The 25330-nt window shown below is 37.9% G+C and overlaps 1 protein-coding gene across 1 annotated transcript in view; it reads left to right on the top strand.

The window, feature by feature from the left end:
• PPP4R3A (protein phosphatase 4 regulatory subunit 3A) overlaps positions 1-16187 on the top strand; it is a 45579-nt gene extending 29392 nt beyond the window's left edge. The window contains exons 5-15 of the mRNA XM_063332536.1: positions 1777-1854; positions 1956-2072; positions 2566-2682; positions 4029-4160; positions 4249-4351; positions 5617-5775; positions 7017-7186; positions 8918-9060; positions 11628-11818; positions 12341-12567; positions 15396-16187. Of these exons, the coding sequence (XP_063188606.1) occupies positions 1777-1854; positions 1956-2072; positions 2566-2682; positions 4029-4160; positions 4249-4351; positions 5617-5775; positions 7017-7186; positions 8918-9060; positions 11628-11818; positions 12341-12567; positions 15396-15509 (1551 nt within the window). The 3' untranslated portion in view covers positions 15510-16187. The remainder of the gene's footprint in view (positions 1-1776; positions 1855-1955; positions 2073-2565; positions 2683-4028; positions 4161-4248; positions 4352-5616; positions 5776-7016; positions 7187-8917; positions 9061-11627; positions 11819-12340; positions 12568-15395) is intronic.
• Positions 16188-25330: the final 9143 nt, after the last annotated feature.

Genomic DNA, 25330 nt, shown 5'->3' with positions numbered 1-25330 from the left:
TTTTATTCTTTGTTTTTGTGTTGTTATTTTTATTTCAGTAAACAAGCATGTCAGTATCTCTACTGTGCATTAGTTATGTTGTCTGTAATGTCTAGTGAGTTAAATATCAGAACAGAAAACTTAGAAAGCCATCTAACAGCTGGACAGCAGGTAGTCAAACATCCTTGTATTCTTTCATCACAGTTTAAGTTATGTTTCTTGAAATCAAAGACCTTAATACTTGTTTTGAACAGGTTTGACTGTTGAAATCTGAAAGTCAAACTTCACATTTACATTGCTTGATCCTCCAGAGTGAATTTTGTTAAACTTAAATGAGGCCTCTATCTCTTTTTGTTTTGATTTTGAAGCAGTCACAGAAATAGCACCTAAAATTGTGTCCCAAAATCATTCTTTTTCATTATCACGAGACCGTTGGGTCAAGTTAGAGGCACAGCACAGCACCAAACAAGAGGAGACATGTGGCGTATCCTAAATATAGGGTTTACCTTACAGTGTGGTGAAATGCCTGGTAGGGCAGTAGCTCATGCCAGACTATTTTGGGTTTCTCTGTGTTGTGCAGTGCCAAGTAGAGATCCCTGATGGGGATCTCATTAAAATCGGGATGGGGATCTCATAAATAGCTGCATTAGCGTGCTGTGCTCTCGGAACTGAGGTACTCGTTTTCTCAGCAAGGCTGCAAGGTGAGCCTGGGTGAGGTGCCTACATAATTCACAGTATAACAAAGTCTATGTGGATGTATCTGAAGTACTTCCGTGGTTCTGCTTTATGCTGTATAAATGTAAGTAAGGCAGCTTGGGTTTCTAGCAGTGTGGTTTGGGGTGGAGGGATGTTGTATCTGGTGTTACTGACTTCACAAGAAACAACACTCTGCAGCTTTTTATTCGTATCTGGTGTACGGGCATCTTTTTCACGCAAGTCCTGTCTTATTACTGTATAATATTGGGGAAACATGGAGGAAGGTTTACTTCTGTTTTAATGATCTTCTAGTTTTTAGGACTGTAATGGTTATGGGAAACTGAGTATTGCTGCTTCTTTCAGTCTAAGTACACATTTGCCATGTGTGGCTGCTGTTTGTAGTTTTGCCAAGGTACCCGCAGAATGAAAAATAACAGAAAGGTTTTTGATTGCTGCCAGCCAGAATGTCCAATAAATGCTGTACATAATCAAAACAGTTATTTTGATTTGGTTTCTAGAATTCACCCTTCTCACAACATTGGAGGGAAAGAATCTCACCTCGTTCCTGCTGTTGGGCAGCTCTCCCTTCATCCTGTCCTTGCTTTAGTTCTGCTGCAAAGATCTCATAACATTCCAAAGATAAATGTGTGTGTAGGGCTGAGTGGGAGATCATGTTTATAAATACATTTGAGTGGTTGAAGCAAGGGTATTGTAGTGTTTTTAGGTTTAGGGGGACAGGCATGTGACAAGGGGGAAGTCATAGACAAAGTGATGAGAATGGCAGTAGAAAATACAAAAAAAGGACAGAGAATTCTATTCTAGAGAACAAAAAAAGGACAGCCAAAGAGCTGCACAAGATACATCGTAACTGAGAATGAAGTGCCGGGGGGCGGAGTAGTATTGAACATGATAAACGCTCAAAAACAAGATTCGTATTAATTTGTTTGAAAATTGAATTAGAAAGTTGATACTGGTATGATTACAGTACACAAACGTATGTTCTCTTAATTGCAGGAGGCATGGTTTAGAAGAACTTTATATTTTACTTGGATGTCTTTTGATATTGTCAAATAAACAAATGGTATTGTTTTGCCTTTGTAGGAAGATGAAAAATTTCTGACAGACTTGTTTGCACAACTAACAGATGAAGCCACAGATGAGGAGAAAAGACAGGAATTGGTAAGAAATCTGTAAAATATACATAAAAGAGACAGTTCCCACAAAGCGACATGAACATCTTTTTTTTAATTACTAACTAGTATATTATTCCTGTTTTTCAGGTAAATTTTCTGAAAGAGTTCTGTGCATTCTCTCAAACACTGCAACCTCAAAACAGAGATGCTTTTTTCAAAACCTTGTCAAATATGGGCATACTGCCAGCACTGGAAGTCATATTGGTAAGTCAGTTCAATTGTATTTGTGATAATATCTCTAGAGAGGTTTTTTTAAAAAGTAAGCCAGCCAAACTTCAGTCACATGGTTTTCTGAATTGTTTGCTTCATCTGTCTTGTCTTAACTTGAGATTCAGAATATTTAAAATATTTTTGTAAAACTTTAAAAACAGTTACAGTATGACATTGGTAAGTGCCCTGGCATTCTTACATTTTTGTTTTCTCATTCACTTCCTTATCTTTACATGCTTCTCGGGGTACAATTAAATAAGAAAATAGGGAAATAGACCAAAGGGCAGGGGAACCATAAAATTTATTTTGCCCAACAGTTGTCAAATACAAAGAAAAGGTTAGAGTCAATTCAGATTTAGTATACAGTTTTAGTGATAGTTAGGTATGACTTGTAAGTAGGAATTAAAAGCTATATGCTTTCTGGTTTTCCTTCCATTTAAGCCTTTTCTTTTAAGGAAATGTAAATGATTTTATTTGACTTTTCCAGGGTATGGATGATGCACAAGTACGAAGTGCAGCCACTGATATATTCTCATATTTGGTTGAATACAACCCATCCATGGTACGAGAGTTCGTCATGCAGGAAGCGCAGCAGAATGATGATGTAAGTAGAAGGGCCCCAGAAATGTGTGTGTTGTTTTTTGAAATTACTCTTTTATATTTATGACTCTGTTAATGACATGATCCCAAGTTCTGGAGAAGTATGAAATATAGTCGTGATGGTTACAGGATACTGAACTACCATGTTTTTAAAAGTTCTGTTATTCTGGTGAGATGAGTGTTCGCTTGCTTACACATTCTCGTTCCGTTGTGTGTAAAGTAAAACAGGTTACCATAAACCACTGTTTTGGTTAACATCAGCTGTCATGTAAGCAAAACAAAACATCTTTGAATAATGGCCTCCTTAAAATGTGAAATATAAATTTCAATCTTGATCTTGGCATGTACATGTGTTTTTAATTTCCTTGTAAAAAAACTGTGTTCAGTTTACTGTCACACTTGTTGAAAGTGGAATTGCGGTCCTAAGTGTTTAAGAACACTTCTTAACAGAGGTTTACATTTCCCAGAGATCCTCTACAGCTGATTAATACAAGATGCTGGCACACAACTAGTAGTAAGAAAGGTATTTCAAAGTGGTATTCAGTGGAGAAAAAACACTGTGCTGCCTTTTCCATGGAGGAGATCGTTAATGTTTTTTTCTTGTATCTGCTAAAAACATGCCAGAGAACAGGATGCTGCTGGTGCTGCTACTTCTGTACTGGAAGAAAGGGGCAGTTGGGACAGGGAATATCGCTGGTGGTTCCGGCCGCTTGAATCTGACGACTGTCCTCTTTTATGGAGGACAGTGGTAACCAAGCAATTTAAGTGTAGGGATTCCTAAATGTAAATACTATTTTCTACTTTTATGTATTATTCTTGTTTCCTGTGAATACATGTTGGGGTTATTTTTAGGTGGAAATAATCTCATCAAGTTCAATAGTGTTATAAAACTTACTCTTGCATGTTTGTGGAAATAAAACTCTTCGTATGTATTCTGAAGGGGGATACAAATTAAAACTTCTGTACTCTGAAAACGCTTCCAGAAATCAGTTGAATTTTGAGACTGTTAAGTAGCTGCCTCTGTACATTTTATCTTTTGCTGTTTCAGTTCAGACTAAATTCTAAGTTAGATTGTTAAATTCAGAACCAGTTTTGGTTGCTTTGAAAGATTCTTCTTCACTGCTCGCCTTCTTACTGTTGAACCACTAACTAGGATGTGTCTCTGGCACGTAAAGTTAATTTGTTCGTGTTAAGCTTGGGGGTTTTTGTTTGGTAGTTGTTTACATTTTACAAACTTTTGATAGAGCACCATTTTTAAGCAGGCAGTAACCCTTTTAGAAGATAATTTCAGATTTGGGGCAAAGAAGTAGCATTGGAATTGATTTTTGCCTTTTTTTTCCCCCCTGTTAGGATATATTACTCATTAACCTCATTATAGAACACATGATTTGCGACACAGATCCAGAACTTGGAGGGGCAGTACTACTCATGGGTTTGCTTCGTACTTTAGTTGATCCAGAAAATATGCTTGCCACTGCCAATGTAAGTAAACACCTTCAGATGAAACTGCATGTGGGCTTTAAGAGTATTTGGTGATGTGTTACATATATTTTTTTTTTTCATTCTTTAGAAAACAGAAAAGACAGAGTTCTTGGGTTTCTTCTACAAACATTGTATGCATGTTCTGACAGCCCCTTTATTGGCCAATACTACAGAGGACAAGCCTAGCAAAGGTAATAACACTTTGGATTTTGGGCACATCAAGTCTGTTGAGTGTCAATGTTTAAAATAGAATAACTGTCAAAAGATGTTTTCTGTCTTAAAATCCAAGATTATGATACATAGTTCAGAATACAATGTTGATTCGTGATTTAGTCATTTGAATAATTTATAAGTATAAAATTCAGCAAAGGGGCCTGATTTGAGAATTGAACAGCATTTGCTGCAGATTTTGCTTCAGCAAAAATGAAAATATTTTTATAAATTTTAGTAACTGTTGGGGCTGTTCAGTGACATAGACTTGTAAAGCATGTACGTACTCTTTAAGGTCAGAGATTACTAGAGAGGGTGCAAAATTGCCCCTGAGAAGGCGTGTATCACAATACAGTGCTGAATTTGAGGGTATTGGTTCTATATCAGACTAAGAAAGGAGAAATCAGTGATGAAATAACTGTTCTTGCCAGCTACTAGCAGCAGTACTGTTTGTTTATTAATAGTATAACACATCCAAACTGGATGCAAAAGGAGGTACGTAAATGATACATAAACGTTCTATAAACTTTTTCATTTATTGTATAGATTAGTTAAATTAATCTGTTTTATCCCAACTGGCTTCCAGATAAGAGTTTTACTATTTAAAATACTTGTGTTCTTTAATGGTCAACAATCTGGCAATATTTTTAAACAGGTAGCACTACCTTTTAAAAAAAGATTACATCTAGCGTGTATTTAATTTATTATTTGTCTACTTAAAAGCAGGATTTGAGTTATGTTTTGTATATGCTGATATAATCATATCCTCGAAATATTAAAAGAGCCTGAGATACTTCTTGCATAGTACTTTTGGTAAAAGGCACAATAGATCACATTTTTGATACAAACTTAGTCAAGGCACTGCATATAGGGCAATACTTTATGATATAGACATGTGGACATCATAATGATATTTGGTTAAATAAGCCTGACGGCTTGTGTTAATGCTAGGTTCTGTACTCTCTGAACCTTCAAATGCTGATTTAAGACAGACAACATGTAATTGTTTCTATAGTTTAAGAGGGTTTCCTGCTGTATCTGTATAAATAGAAAATACTCAGTCCATAACAAGTTTGTTCATTTTCTATTTTAAAGACTAAACATGCCCTGCAGCGTGTTCCCTAATCTGTGGGAATATACGAGAACTTGGAAATGTTTATCAGACTGCAGTTGGATATTCTAAGTTAGCTTCTGAAGGCAATATCCTAGATATGTCTAATTATTTTGGGGTTTGTTTTTGTTACAGATGATTTTCAGACAGCCCAACTCTTGGCATTAATACTAGAATTGCTGACTTTCTGCGTAGAACATCATACTTATCACATAAAGAACTACATCATTAACAAAGATATCCTGCGAAGGGTACTCGTTCTCATGGCCTCAAAGCACGCTTTCTTGGCATTGTGTAAGTTTGAAAGCTAAAGAATAAACTAGTATTTTGTGAATGTGAAGTGTTACACATCTTCATTCTGCTGAAAGAAGACTGTTCACAGATCATGACAATTTGTGACTGAATACAGATATTCTACTACTATACTCTGTGATTCTCGTACTGATTTACAGATATGTCAGCTAGTATTAGTAAATAATTCTGCATTTATAGATGTCTTTTCTTCTAAAAAGCAGAAAGATTTTTCTTAATCTCAACGTAGAGGTGAATTGAAAAGATGGTATCTCCACATTGAATATCCTAAGAGAACCATTGTAAGTTTTCATATTTTTTTAGTAGAAATTATCAGAGGTATTTAATTAGAGATAAGGTTATCTGACTGCATTAAACCACGCAGAAGGTCGGTGTGCTGCTCTTCAAACTCTGGTAGTTTCTTGAAATTGCTCAGGACAGTGATAGCAAAGCAGCGTGACTTAATTGTGGAGGCAAGTAAGAGATCTTTTGCATGATTCTGTTGTGTGTGTAGAGTAAAACAAAGCCTAAAGTTGATTAAGCGGTACCATACCACAAGAAATACCTTTTAAAATTGTGACTGAATTGTTTTAGGATCCTTGAATAATCTTTTTTCATGTACACGTAGTTGCTAACCAAAATGTGCTGCCTTATAGCGAGATGATTCTCTGTGTTTAAGCATGCACATTCACATACTTGTGTACGCTTCCAAGTTTCAGAAAGAGTTTTAAACTGACTGTAAATTAAGTCTTTGCTCTAATATGTGTGTGGAAAAAATGCCATTTACCAATTTTAAAATTAGATACTTTGCATCCTAATCAAGTAGGACTTAATCAAATGTAATCAAACTTACATTTGAATAATAGGAATGATAAGCAAATTTCTGAGTTCTTCTACTGAGAAAATATTTTACCTTTATCATAAGTAATGTAAAAAATGAAAAATATATCTTTATGTTAGTAGTAGTATAGTTAAACAGTGCTACATTATTTCTTCAGTGAACAGAGGTGGTCTCACTTGTACAATTAGGATGGAGGATTTCTTTGTGATAAAATAGGTAAGTAATTGTTCAGCAGAATAGTCAAGCCTCTTGAGAAGCAGAGAATAGCTGAATGTATTACCTGGTTCTAATAATGTAATGGTGTGTAAGAACTGAGGTTGCAAATTGCCCTAACAAATGCTGAGTAATTTCTGGATTTTTTTTTCTTTTAAATTTAAAAATTGTTCTGGCATTTCTGTTTCAGGTGCCCTTCGTTTCAAGAGAAAGATAATTGGGCTAAAGGATGAATTCTACAACCGTTACATAATGAAAAGTTTTTTGTTTGAACCTGTGGTCAAAGCATTTCTAAATAATGGTTCCCGTTATAATCTGATGAACTCTGCCATAATAGAGATGTTTGAATTTATCAGAGTGGTGAGTGTTGTTATATGCTGAAAATAATCACTGTATTGTTTAATTTTGCAGTTCAAGAAGACTTTTCTTTTTGCTTATACCCTAAATTGTGCTACCGTAATGGAATTATATTATACTGTATTTAAATGAACTTTCTTTTTTATCACTGTTACATTTTTGCCCATGTACTTTCTTAAGTTCAAACAGTACCGTGACTTGAAGATTAAATGTACTCGATAGTGTATTCACAGTACCCAGATTTGCAAAGGCAGCACTAATGAAGTTTCATCGTGCAGATTGGATGGGCCTGTTGTTACAGGAATGTAATTTGAAACTACTGCTGCAAAACCATCAAATTTAGCTCTGCTCTGCAATGTCAATTCAACAGAATATGGAAACATGCAGAAGAGATATCAGTCTTTCTTGATTATATTAATGGAGCGCTACAAAGTTCCTTCCACAGGGAATCTCTTAAAATATTCACACCAATTTGGCTGTGTGCACAGTACTGTTTCCTCACTGTTGTTTGCATCCGGCTTCTGACAAGATGCTGTACAGATTGTAAATGCGTAAGTGGGGCCAAGCTTGGGTGCAGACACTCGTGGAGGAGTAAGGGGGTGAGGAAAAAAAGGTGCCTTTATCACCTCTTGAAATCTTCTGTGCTGATGACCTCTTTCCTCTTTGAGTTGGGACTCACGGTTGATTTAAAAATGGATTTTGAAGCTATGAAAAAAGCTAATCCATAGTGGCCCAGACTTCTGTGCTGTGGTCTTTCAATACTCCATGAGATTGGGTGCTCTTTCTACAGTTTGTGCTATGGAGAAATAAATCTTCTTTTATTTTCTTATCCTCCTTTTCACATAGATGCCCAGGTTGCATTTCCAGAATACTTTTTGGTATCTGTACATAATTTTTGTCAACTTTTTTTCATCCAGGTTTGTTTTTAAAGAGAGCAAATTTTAAAAAAGCGTGCTTTTGTTGTTACTGCTGTGTTACCATTCATAAGAAGTCCTAAGACCTTTGAGCACATAACCAAAAAGGAAAGTAATCAGTGTATTAAGATTTATGTTGCTTTGCTTATCCTTAGTAGATGGTAATTCAGGTGTTTATTCTGGAGTGCAGTGCTAAGAAAGCCAACCAATGCCCAGGAACAGCTTTCCTGCTGCAGTGTGCAAGGCTGTGGTAGTCTCAGCTGTGTGGAGGGGCTTTGGGCAGCCACGATGATAAACTGAAACAGCAGAACAGTTGGGAGGTTTCGGTAAAGCACCTTGACCAGCACTATGTGGCCACAAAGAATATCTTCCTTGTTCTCATCCTGAACAAATGCATTGAATAATTATTTTTACATAAGTAATTTATTTGCAGTGAGGAAAGGAACAATATGAATTCTAAGTCTGTATATCATAAATATATTTTTAATTGATTACAACAGGTATCAGTTAATCTATCAATCTAAAAATATAAGTTATGGTGGGAAGGACCTTTTAGAATTGGTTTTGGTATAATTTTCTATGAGGGCTTTAGGTTTTGTTCACGTGTTTTGAAGGAGACATTGCTAGAAAATTGCTGCTATTACGCCTGTTCTGCTAACTACACTTGTATACATAATCCTCATTTTTACATGAACTAATCAATATGATGCTTCATATGGAATGCTTGAAAATAATCTCTTATGTCAGTTACTTTTTATATTGTATTAAGTAAATTAATTTGAGTGAAAATAAGTCACTTTATGTTTGTTCGTTCCTATAGGAAGATATAAAATCGTTAACGGCTCACGTAATTGAAAATTACTGGAAGGCACTGGAAGATGTAGATTATGTGCAGACATTCAAAGGACTGAAACTACGATTTGAGCAACAAAGGGAAAGACAAGATAATCCCAAACTTGACAGGTAAGATGCACTAAATGCTCTTACTAGCATATCAGCACTTTAATTTCTGCTTTGGGAACACTGGTGGGTTGATGTGCGATAGTGGGAAATGTGAATAATTTAGATTCCTGCTTGCATCTCAGGCATTGTTGAATTTACTTGATTAATATTGTGATTTCCAGATGTATTGCTTTGAACTCTCGATCAGTTTTCAGCTAACATAGTAGTTGCTGGACCCCCAGTAGTAATACTAAGTTGTCATATCCTAAACTTTTGTACACTGTTGTAACGAGGCTGGAAGCGTACCAAGTATCTGAAGTTCATTTGCTTAAATAACAGATTCCCACTGTTTGATTTGAATGGTGGTTCAGTGAATTACCATTCTGTGGATTTTTCCTTCAGAATTTCACTTCAGGTTTCCTTTTATTTGAGTTAGTTGTGGGAGTAGATATTTAGATAAGCACTAAGAAAATGACTGAGAAATAGAATATACAAAGAAATTTTCAGGAGATGCTTTGTTGTCACTGTTAGATTTGCTGATGGAGTAAAAAACAGTCTGATGTAACACTCCTGTTTGACAGAGCAAAAGTTCCCTTCCTTAGTACACAGTTACCCAAGGTTGAAAGGTTAGGGTGTGTAGAAATAGAAAGTTTAGGGCTTTTTATTTCATTTATTTATGGCATTTGCCATTACTTTTCTGTGTAGTTTAATTCAGACAAAATGCTTGTGTGAATAGGTGAGTTACTCTTAAGAATTGTTAGCAAGATCTGTTCTTGTCTTGAATTAGTTTGAAAACATATTAAAAAATTAATCCTGATCAGTCATACTAGGACATTCTGAAATTTCAAACTTTTAAGTTCTTTTATTTCCTGCCACAAGATTTCTTAAACAATATATAAATTTGAGACTTGTACAATTAAAATGAGAGTATAGTCATAGATTTGTTTTACAATGTTGAAACATTTTCAAGAGTATGTGTGGGATCTGCGGTTTTAAGTGCTAATGTTTTACAGGTGAGATGTTATTATTTTGGCTTGTGAAAGCTAAGTTTATCACTTAAACAGTTGTGAATTCAAGCCTCCGATTAATGCATGTCTTGGAAAAAACACCCAGACACTTCCTTCAGTAATGTCCATCCAGTGTAGGAAGTAAAACATTAGTCTTTTCTTGGCTTAAGTTAAGCTCAGTGATTGTGTATAGTTGTGTCGCATGAGTTTCTCCGGCAGAAAATGAGAGCTTCAACCAGCCCAGTTTTTACCTTTTTCCTACGTCTTGTATAGTGGCTGCACGAGCCCTGGCACAATCACATGTAATTTCTTAAGTGAAAACTCAGAAATAATAAAATGGAGAAATTACAAGAATCTGTTTACACATTTTAGCAAAGAATAGTTCAGTAAAGAAGGCGTCCAAAAATTTTGTTGACGTGGACCACAAAAGTGTTCAGAAGAATGCCACTTAAGTAGTAGTTTCGCAGTATTAGAGAACTTGAATTTAAATGCGGTGTAAGAAGATGCAGTATTTATAGATCCAGATGATAGTGTTGGCGAGCAAATTATTCAGAATTATTTAAGTACATTTGACGTTCTTTTTTAATATCTTATAATTTCCTAATTTTTCCCTTCTGGCTGTTTCCTGCGGTCAGTAATGCAAGACCTTTTCTTGAAATAGAATAAGCTCAGATTGTGTTATTAACATTTTGATTCCACTAACAAAGGCTTTATGAAAAACATTCGATTTCAGACTGTGGCCTGTAAATTCAGTGCTACAGAAAGTTGGTCAAGGGTTTCATGCTTTTATTGGAAATCGTCTGTTAGAATCAATATCTAGCACTGAAAAGAGTGTTTTCCATCTCTCTTCCACTTCTCCCCCTGTTCTTCAGGGTGCCCATCGCTGTCCCTCTCCTCCAAGGCCATGGTGCTGCTTCTGTGAGAAAAAAAGCAAGGAAGGTGGAGCTGAGATAGACCAGCACTAATAATAGATCAAATGGGGAGGGAGAAGTAGCACTTTGTATCCAAGGCCCTGAAGAATGGAAAATAGTGATAGAAAAAATTGTAACAGGTGGATGTGGCACAGAGAGCGCTGTCTTTTCAATGTATCTATTTTAAAGAGGAGGCATATTTAAGTTAGATTTTGGGTTGTTGGTTTTTTTTTTCTTTAACACATTTGGACCCCAAATTCTGACAAGTTATAAAGTCTTTTCAGAGAAAAAGAAGTCTGTGGTTTCTAAATTCTTTATTTTACAACTTATTTACCAGTGCAAACTGGTAAATCAAGCCTGAATGCAACACTTTAGTGACATTTATTAAAATTACTTTTAATAGTGCTGTTTGTAAGCTACAGAATTTTGAGAGATAGTCTGAATGTGCAATTAGCAGAGTTGTATTTTATTTGATGCTTTATAAAGAAAAGTTTTTAACGATATTTGCATTGAAAATACAAAGATTCACATTACAGAATGATCTGCTGGTATTTTTATTGCTCTACAATGTTTGTGTCTGTAAGCTGTCAATGTAAACGCCAAGCAGAAGTTTTATTATTAATATCAGTTGCTTTTTTAATCAAAAGTTTTAAAACTTACTGTTCTGCAGCATGCGCTCCATTTTGAGAAACCATAGATACAGAAGGGATGCAAGAACTCTGGAAGATGAGGAGGAAATGTGGTTTAATACTGATGAAGACGATATGGAAGATGGAGAGGCAGTGGTGCCCCCTTCTGACAAAACTAAAAATGACGAAGATATTATGGACCCTATCAGTAAATTCATGGAAAGGAAAAAATGTAAGTGATGAGAAGAAGAATGCCGTATGGCTTATGTAGAAGCCATAACTTGTATTCTTTAATCCTACTGAAATGAAGGATTTGCATGTATTTATTCTGAAGTTCTTAGCTTTTGAAATTGTGACACCAAGCTAATGGGCCACCCCTTCAAAACGAGTTTTGTTGTCTGTAAAAGCAGAATGATGCAAAATATTGGGTTTGATGTCTTAAAGCATTTGACTGACAATCGTAGCCGATAGTCAAGTTTTCCTGTGTTTTATTCATGTTTATAATTCAAAATTTTCAATGTAGATGTTCAGGTGATATCATTGGTAGAATAAAAGTGTTCATTCCTGGCCAATGCCAACACCTGCTAGGTGGTATAAGTAGTATGAAGAAAGAATATATGATAACTCACTTTACCAAGTTGTACATAAAGTATTAAGCTTTTTCCCACACAGTAAAATGATTTGTAATTAAATGTTTTGCTCAATAATATTGCTTTACTTTAAGAGTTTTTTTGTGTTTGTTTTTTCTCTCCAGTAAAAGAGAGTGAAGAAAAGGAAGTTCTGCTGAAAACTAACCTTTCAGGTCGTCAGAGCCCAAGTTTCAAGCTTTCCTTTTCCAGCGGTACAAAATCTAACCTTACCAGCCAGTCATCTGCAAGTAATCTGCCTGGATCCCCCGGATCTCCCGGGTCCCCAGGGTCCCCTGGGTCCCCAGGATCAGTTTCTAAAAGCACATCTCAGATGGCAGCTATTACAACTAAGGTAAGTTCGAATGAACATAGGTTGACTTCATTGTTACAGACTAGGAATTTGCTTTAGCATCTCTCGCGAGTTTGCATGAATTCTGACATGGTAAACAGTAATGGACTGTCTGTTACATACCTTTTGTCTGGCCTTTAGCATTTTTAAGGAGATCTGACATGTATATAAAAAAAATCATACAATGACGATTCTAAAAAGAAGAAATAAAAGCCCTTTTAATGCCCAGACTCTTAAAGTATGAAGCATTCAACTAGCTGCTGCTTGCAGCGAGCTTTACTGTGAAATACAGACAACACTACTTTTGTTAAATTTCACGGGGCTGTTTGGCAGGTTGAAATATAGGAATACTTTGGAAACATTGCCAAATTTTGCCAGACTCCACAATGTTGCACCACCCCCATTGAGAATTTCTACTGTTACCATTTTTAATATTGCTCAGAATTACATAACTGGCACATGTGAAAGAAATAAATTGTATTATGGAGGGGTGGTTGCTGTAAGCCAAAAAGTACACAATTTTTAATATCCTAGCATGACTTTTACCTTTTGAAATAAAATACCGTTTTGGGTTGGAACACAGAAGAAGAAATAGAAGGTGAGATAGTTTTCCCTATATTCACTAAAATACCAGTTTTAACGAATCGAAGATGGTTATAGAATAAACTCTTTACATCATACCATCTTTTGAAATTTATTCTAATACTCTATTGAAAAACAGCAATTAAACTGTGGGTCTAACTCAATGACTACATTCTTTCCCCTTTTTCCAAAAATCTAAATAATATTAGTTATTAATTTGAAACTAAATGTTATATCCTGCTTCCTTTTTGCTTTTGCAGTGCTTCCTGTGAAGGGGAGTTTATTCAGTTCCTTTGCAAACAGGAGACCCCTTCTTACGTATATTTTTTGAGAGTTGATTTCCTTTTGGATGTTCAGTGCACCAGTGTTGCAGCAACTGTGATATTACACATGAATGTACCACACAGAAATAGAAATACGAGAAATGAAAATCCGAGGCTGGATTAAACGTGATTGCACCCTTTGTTTCTGAAAATTGTGGGTTGCGTGGCAGATCCTGTTGAAATAGAAGAAGAAAACCCATTTAAAAGAGTCAGTATAACTTGCAGTGAATATCCAAACCCAGCATTTTTAAATACATTTTAAGACTGGATTGGATTTTATCAGATTTTTGGCTAAAACTCTATTTAAACCCAGTCAGGGAAACAGAGTGGCTGGTGTTTTCTCAGCACTTGGGGACGGATAAGGTAGTGTTCGTACAGCGTAGTTCGGATAATGAGAATTTACTTTCATAACAAGTGTTTCGATTTCTGAAAGGCCAGGTATGTATCTCAGTTCTCAGGTAACCTCGGAATAACTCTGATTCATCCTTATTTTTTTAATGCCATCGTACTGCTTGTTCACCTAACTTCTAGTAAAGGCAAGTGGGGTTTTAGGTTTTTTTTCTTTCTTATAGTTGAAAGTAGCTTAAGAGTTTGTGTTTGGATTGCCTTCTATTGAAAACAACTGAATGAGAAGAGTTTGGCTGATGGAAGAACTAAGTGACACTTCCTCGAAATCCTTCTGTGGAGGAAGGGGAAGCAGATTTATTTCATTTATGAAAAAAATTCAGTAGTTAGTCACGTGCTTCTTAAAAGGGGTAGCACTGGCTTGGAATTTAGTTCAGTCTCTTCTGAATTTCTGCTGGAGGCTTGTTCTCTCCCAGACAGTAGAGTATAATTCCTCGAATCTTAAATGGAGTCTTTACATATGGAGCATATCGCATACAGAATTGGCTCCAAAATTTCAAGTCGTTGTGGCAAAAGAAAAATGTTCAGGTTACACTGAATATGCAGTGCACTGAAAAACCATTTGTGAATTCAGGCTGCCTTCTTTCAGTGTAACATACGCTGTTTATAAATGTGCCACAGTCGCAAACTAGAAACAGTGTTGAAGTCAGGTTTTTCAGTAATTATCCGATCCTGTTGTTTTATGTGTAGTATACTCGGTGTTATGTTGTATGTGACTTTACAGAATGCGTGTAATTGTTTATCGAGTTGTATTTTGGTACACAGTTGGCTGAAATTTTCTGGTTTGGATGCCTGTCATTCGACACCCGAATAAGTAGTACTATTAAGTAATTGAGTCAAGTACCAGTAACTGCCATTGTACTCAAATGCTGCTTAAACGTTAGAAATTGCAAACTATTCTAGATTTTTTGACGTTTGTGCCACTTCTTCATGGGTCCAGAGCTGCCTGATCTTAAAATTTGTGGTTATTTGCAGTACAAGGGAGTTTCAAATATTACTAGATATACTTCCGTTTTCAGTTGCCACGTAGTTCAAATTTTGTAACCTGTACATCTCATCCAATTATATTATACAAAAAAATTATTTAAGTTACTACACACTTAAACTAGCTTTTGTGAAGACAGGCCGTGTTCTAAAATTATTGTAATTCAGAAATTCAAATTTAAGGATATTCTGTATTCATTTCTGGAGTGCTTCCAGATTGCTCGTTGCTGCAGTCAGCTATACTCAGTAAAAAAGAGATTGACGTCTTTACAGATAGAGCTGTAGATTTTTTGTTTTTCTTAAATTTCAACTGGAAATATTTCTGTCCAGTTGGGTAGCTAAAATCCTATTTTGGATTTATTAATTTCAGACTTATTAGTTCATACTGAAGGATTTATTTTTGTTCTGCTTCATTTTATTCAGAACCTCATGAATCAATATGCTTATGGCAATATTCTGCGCAAACATCATTTTCCAACACAAAGTATCAACATGCAAACATTTTCTTAATTATAGTAATTGTGTCTGTCTTTGTAGGGAGGCCTCGTTGGGCTTGTAGATTATCCTGATGATGATGAAGAGGATGATGAAGATGAAGATAAGGAGGAAACTTTACCTTTGTCAAAGAAAGCAAAGCTTGAGTCATCATAATGGCAACTGCTGAAGAACATTACCAGTTGGGGGAAGGATATTTTTTCCGCAAACAAAACAAACCCACAGCAAAGCAGCAATCTTTTGTGAATTACTGTGTGTGACACAGATCAACCTATACAAACGGATTTCTGCCAATCAAGTGCCAATTCAAAAGAGCAGAAGAACGGGAAATATTTCATTTAGGGGAAAGACTTAACGCCTTTGGGCTCTCCAGCTTGGACCACACGTTGCCCTTTTCTCAGGGAAGGAAATGGAAAAAAACAAAAAAAAAAAAACAAAACAAACAAAACAAAACAAAAAAAAAGCCAACAGGGCAGGAGTTTTGTTCGTGGAACTCTGGATTGGCTGGTCAGTTGCTACAATCAGAATATGCTTTCTTGGACCACGTATGAGACTTCTGAAGAAAAGGCGTTTTTTGCCATAATTCTTCACTAGTTAAGAATGCCAGCAGTTTCTTTGGATAAAAGAGACCTGCCTTTGAAATCATACATTCTGAACGTTTTAGTCAAGCTACAACAGGTTTTAAAAACCTCGACGGGGGAGGGCCGAATATAAAGTTTCCTCTTTTTTTTTTTTTTTTTAAATCTGTTCCCTTTGCCCTTTAAACTGCAGATTTTTTTTTGGAGGTGGGGGATTTGTTTGTCCCTTCTTGATTAAAGATTGAGTGGAATTCTAGATGTGGTCACTTTTGTGTCATAATTTTTTTTTTTGCCCCCCTGAGTGTATGCTTAGTTGTTGAGTATATATTTGGGACCATTAAAATTTTTTGATGTAATATAATCTCACTGTTGTGCTGGTACCTGTTTCACCCTGTGTAATTTTGTTCTGCATCGCAGTTCTTAATATGTTTAGGATTTTATGGAAGATGGTATAGTTTATATTGGAAAAAAAAATAATCTTACCACAATGTGCATAAAAGCAATACTATTTTGTGACTAAATATTTTATATTAAATTTTACATCAGCAACTGTCTTGAGAAAAAATTCAGGGAAATAGGATGGAATCAAAAAATTGAAGCCTATAAATACGAAATCAGTATTCCAAAGAGACTTTGAAATTTCATAACTGAGAACAATGATGGTAGACTAACTCATCAAAATGCAAGATGGATGATTTAGGAATACCAATATATTGATTCATTTGACTTACAAAAATAAAAAAGAAATAATTAAAGCTGAAGGAAAATGGCATTAGTGGTATTTTTTAAAAATCTCTGATTCCCTTTGGAATACCAGTTTTAGTGAATCAAAGATGGTTGTAGAATAAACCCTTTACATCATACCATCTTTTGAAATTTATTCTAATACTCTACTGAAAAACAGCAATTAAACTGTGGGTCTAACTCAATGACTACATTCTTTCCCCTTTTTCCAAAAATCTAAATAATATTAATTTGAAACTAAATGTTATATCCTGCTTCCTTTTTGCTTTTGCAGTGCTTCCTGCGAAGGGGAGTTTATTCAGTTCCTTTGCAAACAGGAGACCCCTTCTTACATATATTTTTTGAGAGTTGATTTCCTTTTGGATGTTCAGTGCACCAGTGTTGCAGCAACTGTGATATTACACATGAATGTATCACACAGAAATAGAAATACGAGAAATGAAAATCCGAGGCTGGATTAAACGTGATTGCACCCTTTGTTTCTGAAAATTGTGGGTTGCGTGGCAGATCCTGTGCTGACTGCAAATGTCAAAGCTCTTGTGCTTGGACTTTATTAATACATATTAGTAACTTCAGATTTAAATAAGAGTGTGCATTGGAGAAAAATTATTAGCCATCTTTTCTTCAAAAAGTTCATTTGCAATCACTTTCCGAGGTCGAGATTTTACAAGGTGTTTGTAGGGCAGTTCTCAGCAGTAGGTTTTACACAGAGGACAAGAGTTGAGCACTTGGTCACTACAAGACTAGATACAATCTTCTTCTGCAGAGTGGGAGTCCCCATGCTGCCTCAGCGACCTCTCTGAAACCTGATTTTTGCAACTTCAGTGTTGGAGCAGACATTGTAACAAGGAAATCTGTGATTTTGCAGGTTTTCTTAATTAGCCTGAATTTAAAACTTGCAATCTGTCACACTTTCCTTGAGCATAGAGCTCTCAAAATTTGTCCATATACTCGTCTTCGTGTCCTCCAGGCTGTATCTCAGGAAGTCATTCTTCCAGGTTGGTCAAAGAACATTTTTTGTTGATGTTCTTTGTGTTCCTTCAGCTGTTGAGTGCTTGATCTTGTGGTGTTTGATACTGCTGTCTTCTAAACTTTCAGACATTTTCATAATACTTGTAGGAATCTTGGATTTTGGACCTTGAGGACTTAAAGAATTACAGTTAACTATTCTTTGGTTACTGGGTTCGGTCAAAATAATAATGGAAGTAGGAATATTTTTGAACTTTTTATATTTTCATGAAGCTCTAGAGGACTGGTAAAATATTAAGCTGCACGCCTTTTAATGCTGTCTAACTCGTAGTTAGATGGTTAGTTGTCTTCGCAGAGATCTAATGCTTGTGGCCTGACAGGACGTGTCTATGCTTAGATGATACATTCATGGAAGTGGGAGGTAGTCAGGAAGTAGGTGAGTTGGGGACAGTGGTGGGTATGCTCATGCCCAGTGACTTTCATGTGTGTATTGATGGAAATCTTGAAATATATTTCAGGAAAAAAAGGAAGTAGTGGGGTCGGGAGAAGTGATGGACATAAAATAAAAAAAAAAATAGTGGGTATGAGTTAAGAGGTGATAAAAAATGATGTTATGAAATAGTGTTCCATTCTAGATCTATCTTTGGGCTGATGTTTGGTTTTTTTCTTATTCTTAGTTTTAATACCATTTGTCCGCATCCCAAGAGGGCTGCGTGCATATTGTATTAAACATGGCTCGGTTGTCTTAATTGCATTTTAACTGTACCCTTAAGTATGGTTTACAGGGTAAAGCCTTAAGTATTGTACAGGCAAGATAACAACGTGCTTGAGTCACCCATGCAGGCCTGTATTCCTTCGGTGGTTGAAAGACTTGATGCTGGTTGCTTGGATGTACACTTCCCAGCTTTGAGCCTAGGTTCACTGGGGATACCAGACAAAAGTACGTAGAGTACCTGGTCCGCCAAGGAAGCACACCCTTACGCTAAGCTAAGTAATTCCAGGTAATCTGGAATATTTCCAGATTTTCTTCCACGGTACACTGAGGCTGGTTGTTTTCAGGTGACAGTGCACATGACTGAAAAACAGATCTCCTGTGTCATGAGGGCAGAAGGATCTGAAATCTGATGTATCTAACAATACCTTGCCTCTGAAATGTTCCTGTCTGCAATATGCCTACTTGGTAAATGAGATAAGGCAGTTCGTCTGTCTCTCATAGCCCACCCAGGGGAGACGTCATGTTCTCACGGAATTAAGTGGCAAGTAGGCCCAGTCCATTTAACATACCAAGGATGAAACTATTCAGATCGGTTTTGTCTGTGTTTTTACATCTCTGCAAATTTCAGAAACTGTTTAATTAGATAACTTATAAGAGTCTATTCTCAAATTGCTACTGTGGCTCCATGAGGGAATTAGCCACCTTTCAACCCAGCACAAGTTACATTGGTTGCCTTGCTAAATTATGTTTCCTAGCATCTGCAGAGTGGCCGTGGAAGGGCAGCCTTGCCTTTGTCAACCATCTTACAGCTGCAGAACCACCCTGGAGCGATGCTGTCTGTCCTAGGGCAGTACTGCCCTTCCCCTGCCTCGTGGACATCAAGACCCATGTCAGGTAAATTGTGAAAGCAGGAGACCAGTCGGGCTGCTGCTTGGGCTCACCCACAGCGTATGTGTAAAACAGGGCAAGCACTCAAAGAAGAGAAGTTACCGACAACGGAAGTCTTTCAAGAAAAGTTGTCCATGTGTATGTTCTCCACTTGCTCCTACTGCTTGCTCTTTTTTGGAGTCCAGAAAAAAGGAAGGTATAGACAGCTTATAGTTCAATCCAGAAAGGAGGCAGGGCATGTGGGCATGCTGCAGATGCAGCAGAACCTTCTGTGGAAGGATTGGTAATGCCTGCCTTCAACTGCAGCCAGAATTTAAAATCTGTTAGTCATGCGAGGGAAGCGTAACTTACTCTGTTTTCATAGGTGGCTGGCTACCTGGTGAGCTTGTATCTCGATTTAATATTGCTCTAATTGCAACCACATTTCTTGGAGCATGTAAAACTTGTGGGGTTTTTTCATACAAATGGAAATTAATGAAACTATTCAAAGATGAAATGAAAGCCTGCGGACTGCTGGAAAAAAGGCAATCTAAGAAACGGAGGGGGGAGAGGCAGTCTTCCGTATGCCAATTGTATTTATGAACAATGTAAAAATCATATATAAGCCAGTGCATAATATTAAAAAAAAAAAGAATGCTACTGACAAAGGACTAAAATAGTTACTGATTTACAGTGAATTCAGACCTACGCCGGTAGCCTGGCTGTGCACTGTTACATCTCCCAGAGGTGTCTGTCTCAGAACTTCTCTTAATGGCTCCATGTGAACAACTGTTTGTGGTTTATGTTGAGACCTGGAAATTACTCATCATAGCGGAATGAGTAGGGTGGAATTATGCTCACAAAATCTGCATTTGTAATACAGACTGGGGATGATTTGGGCTGAATAACCTTGATTTTGGTACCCTACTTGTAAGCAACTCTAAATTACATGCATAAAGATACTGTGGCCACCTAAGAGAGTTCAGAAACATTCAGTAGTAGTCGCGTGTATCACCGTTCGTTAGCATTGCTTCTGGAAGTGCTTGCGTACCGGAGCCCTTAATTATGCTCATGAGTTTTCAGACGAGGCTAGTCCTTTCTCTTGTTTTCAGTGTTTTTATTTTCAATCTGCTGATGTCGAGCGGCCTTTGGGCAGCTGTGGTCGTCAGGTGGGAGGTTGGTGCTGTTTGGTTGGAGAGTTCAGTGGAGTCTTCCATCCCCCTGGTGAGGCCAGAGGCAATACCTTCGCTCTGTCACTGAATTGGCGTTGAGTAGTCGGGGATCCCTGGCGGAAGCTATGACTGGGGATGTGCAATTTGTTAATCTCGCCATTCAGCAGGATTTGATCAATGTTGTGATGAGGGATGTGGAGGTGACTGGAAGCAGCTCCTGATGAACTGATTTACAAAAGTCTGCTAATAACAAAAGTCTGTGCTAACAACTGTGAACATTTGGGAGAAATCTGCTTCTGCTTTTACATGCCTGAAAATGTTGAGTTGTATCCATCTTACCTTGAAAAAAAACTCGTTTCCTTCCCATGGCTCCCCCCACCTCCACGATGTCCCAAACCAGAAGTGAACTCCTCTGCTGCCATCGCTTGGGACTTTGTAGATCAGCCAGAAGAGCTGGAAGCTGCAATTCGTACTGAAGAAATAACCATTGATTAAATCCAACAACAGAGCACAGCTCTTCACATGTTTGAGTTTAGCCTCAAAATGGAAACAATTCTACCTCTTCAGGGTCTAAATTACTTGCAGTAAGAAACGGAAGGTATAAATGTGTGTTTTTCATGGGCAGGAGAACTAAGTACCAAAGCTAATAATACAGTAATACAAGTGTCTGTCTTCAGAAGCTTTCATGCGTGTGTGCTCTTTATAAAGCACCTTTCAAATTTTCTTAGTATTTATATAGCTCACCATACCTTTATCTGAATATATAGGCACTGTTTCATCTTTAGAGCATGTGTTCCTTTGGAACCAAGTATGGAGACGCATGTATTTTGTTAGACCAGTTGTGTTGTGGGATTTATTTTTTGCTACAGTTGTCCATCAGGGCCATACAGACATTCTGTACAGCAGGGTGAGAATGACCACAGTCCTCACTGTTCACCGTTACGAACAGGAAAACAGGTGGAACCTCTGGAGTGCCCAACGAGCTGGCCGTCAGACTTCCCTCTTACTCAGTTTGGTGAATAAGATGAGCTTTCTGTATATGGACATTCAAAAGAAGACCTTCTCCCTGTAGAGTGAGGTGCCTGACACCAGTGACCTAAGCTGGACTCGAGCCTCTAGGATCTGAACTCCACACATTTAGTATGTTTAATTTTCCTGATTGAATGGTATCTAATTCATGTTAATTTTGCAGGAAGGAGCTACATTTGCGTGACATGTTTGCATGCACATCTGTCTTGACAGCTCTTTAGCTGAGAGATATGTGACTGTGCGTACGTTGTACGTGATGCGATATGTGAAGGAAGCGGCGGTGGTAGTTGTGTAGTGTGTTTGGAGCTGCAAGCTCTCTTTTGCAGTCTGTCGCTAATGTAAGGATGCTCGATTGTGATCCCAGGGAAAAATACATTCCTACCTCATAACCTGGTAACGCTGGCTGCCGGATGAGGTGCCTGATGAAGCACTTCACTGGGAACACACTTCAGCCCCTCATCCCTGAGCACAACTTGGGTCAAGTTCTACCTAAGTCACTGCCCAAATGTCCTTTTTGTTGACTCCTAATAACTGTATTGCTCTTCTGCCTATTGAGACAGACCCAAAGAGGTCAAGATGGGAGGGAGACCACTTGCAAGGTGCCGGTCTTTGGCTATCCAGCCGCAATACCCGAGTCATCTTGTTACCTGCAGCCGTATCTTCTTTTGTTGTCCAAGAACAGGACCTTTTCCTGATGTCGCTATCAAAGTTAGGAATCACAAAGCATCGTGTTTTTGCAGGCTAGACCTGAGAACAGCAGGGTAGTTACAGCATCTCCATCAAAAAAGAAATCACCTTTCTATCATGAGGCAATTACGCTAGCCCCTGTGCCATGTGCTGACGATTTTGTAATGGACTGCAAGATCTCTTGGTTCTTATCATAAACATCAGAACAGCGGTAGAAATTCTACAAAGATTTCTGTGTATGTTTATTTTGATCATATCACCCCTAAACAGATTACTGCAATTACTCCCATTTCCATCATGCCGCAAGCCTCAATGGATTCTCACAAATCTCATTCCTCTTGCAACTTACCTTCATGGCGAAGCAATATTACGCAAACTCAGGGTTGCTGTTAATTCCCTAATTTTAAGCCAAAATAAATTAAATGCCTGTCTAACTATATGGATCCTCTTAAAGTGAGCAGTTATTTCAGGAATGAAGGCTATCTACTTAGAGTACTGCAAGTGTAGTGACAAGTTTCCATAGACTGTGGAAAATGAACTCCGTTTTCTTTATGGAAAGGATCTGCAGGCTGCTGGTGATGAATAATAACAGGCCAAAGAAAGACAGATGGTTGCCAGAGTGCCCTTGGAAGCCTCTCGTAGAGGTCTGAAAACAGCCAGCTACAGACGGCTGCGATGGCTATTAAAATCCAGAACATGGAAAGACACACAAGATAGGAGATGCCACATTCATAGAATCATAGAATCGTTTAGGCTGGAAGAGACCTTTAAGATCGTCAAGTCCAACTGTTAACCTAGCACTGCCAAGTTACCACCAAACCATGTCCTTCAGCACCACGTCTACCCGTCTTTTAAATACCTCCGGGGCTGGTGAGTCCACCACTTCCCCGGGCAGCCTCTTCCAATGCTTGAGAACCCTTTCAGTGAAGAAATTTTTCCTAATATCTAATCCAAACTTCCCCTGGCTTTCCTCTAGGTAGATACCTGAGGTGGTGGTCCCAGCCCGACTATCATCTACCTCCTTGTTAACTTCTCCTTCTTGGAGTGATTTCCTTGCACATGAATTTACAGTTTTCTTCAGCCTTAGCCAGCATAAGTACTTTCCAAAGCCGCTTACAAAATCTTTGGTTGTGCTTGCCTGTTATTCTTCCCTAGCCCCCAGTGCCATCAATATAGACATTGATACACTCTTGTATAACTAAAATGCCGAAACAGCAGTCTGAAAAACAAAATTCCCTAAAGCATTGGATCTTCAAAATCATGTTCTGTTTTTATAAGGACGTTCGCTGGTGATGATTGACAGGAATTGATACTGGTGATTTGAAAATATTTTCAAAACATCAGTATTAAATCTTCAACACAATCAAAAGAGGGTTCCATTTGATGATACATTTTAGTTCTTTCTATGCTTCCCTTTTTCCCTAGAGTGGTCCTATTGGTGGTTCTACTCATCTCGTGATTCCCAGGTAACACTGCCGGCGTAGGTCCTCTTTTACCTCCTGCCCAAGAGAGAGGAACTGAGGAACATACACAGCAGTCATCTGCCTCAGTTATGTTCTGTCCCTTGACAAGAACCCAAGCTTTTGGATAACATCCCGTGGCCTTTACACAATTATTTTGGTCCTTTCCTCTTCAGTAATCACCTCCTCAACAGACCGGGCCCTGTCGTGCCTTTTTAAAACCTACAAGACACCTTTCCCTCTGCTGCTGCTTCAGATGATGTCTTTCCCTATTCGATGGACATGTAGTTCCTCCGCTCTTTTCTTTTTCGTCAGCTGCTGTGGCACTCGTTGCTCCTCCGAAGGGTTCGAGTCAAGGAGGTTACGCCACCGTTCCTGCGTTTGCCTGGGATGCGAGTACTCCACTCGTGCTTTGACGCTCGTGCAAAGAGCTATAAACCACGGCTGCTCCTTCATCTTCTCCCCCTGTCTTTCGATCAGTATTAAACTGTATTGTTTGCCTCGTGTTTTTGACTCTGTATTTATCTTCTGTGGACTCAGGGGTTTATGCGATATTCTGCCCAGACTCTCTCTCCTTGGACTTTAGATGCTGTATTATGTTAATCTTGTCAGGAGCCTGCGCAGCTGGCTTAAATTTCAGCGCTGAGTGAGCATCCCGCCCTGTACCAAAGGTTAAGGCCAGGTTTTCTGGGAGTTTCTCTCGGATACCAGCCCCAGAGACCCTGTAAATCACCAGCCTCCCCCATGCGTTCAGATCCATCTAAGGTACATAAGCAAATACTTCTGGGGTTTCGGTTGTGTTTTGGTAGCACATATAGTTTTGTTTCTTTTTATTTTCATTCACATTGCTCTAACGCTGTTTCTTTACCACCTTTGTCCAAACAAAATGAACAATATTGAAACCAGCATTTCAGAATTGGATACTGCGAGGAGCAAAGCTATCTTCTCTAATTTTTTTTTCCTGGCACCCATTGTTTACAGTGCCAGAGTCTTATTTAAAGTAAACTTGCTTCACAGCTGAAAAGTTGGTTAATGAACAGTAGAGTCGTATTTACAAGAAAGCTGCTAAACAACAGTCTCAAGCAAAGGTGGAGAAAAAAGCCCTTTCCCAATTACCATGAGTTTAACTCTTGTATTGTAACCCTGTAAATTCTGTTATTCCCATCCCTCGGCAACTTACGCTTCAGACAGGGGCTGAATGGTGGAGCTTTGTTGATGGTTGTAATCGTTGCCAGGGGACAGTCTGGGGGAGGTGAATCATGCCATTTACAGTCAGCCTCAAGGAACATTTGGAAATGCCTGAGCTTAGAAATGTCCTTCTGTGGCCTTCGTTGCTGAGAGTCGAGTGTTTTGTGGCTGTGGAAAGCGCTTTAGAAACACACATGACGACAGCGGAGGCTTTAAACGTCCCAGTGTCTTTAGTCGCTTGTAACTTTCTGTGTGTTTTAAATCGTTGTTCTGGTGCTTCTTACTTCTTTGATAATTATATTTTTAGTTAAAAGCTGACCATGTGCAAATGGCATGAAAAGACAGTTGTTGCTGTTGTCACATTAAAATTAAATACTACAAATTTTCATCATTTCTTCACTGTAGGGAGCATGATTTCCAAATGCAATTGCATGTGTATGTCTGGCTCTGAACTTTCTTGGATATATTCACAGGCATTTATTTTATTTTCTTGGACATATTCACAGGCATTTTTATTTTTTTTTTTGCCTGCTGTGGGAGGGCAGCAGCTTCAGGTACCACCAGAAGT

Source organism: Chroicocephalus ridibundus, chromosome 4, assembly GCF_963924245.1.
Source record: "Chroicocephalus ridibundus chromosome 4, bChrRid1.1, whole genome shotgun sequence".
In the NCBI taxonomy this organism is placed as follows: domain Eukaryota; kingdom Metazoa; phylum Chordata; class Aves; order Charadriiformes; family Laridae; genus Chroicocephalus; species Chroicocephalus ridibundus.
The sequence above is the reverse complement of the archived record's forward strand: the minus strand, read 5'-3'. Positions and strand labels throughout refer to the sequence as shown.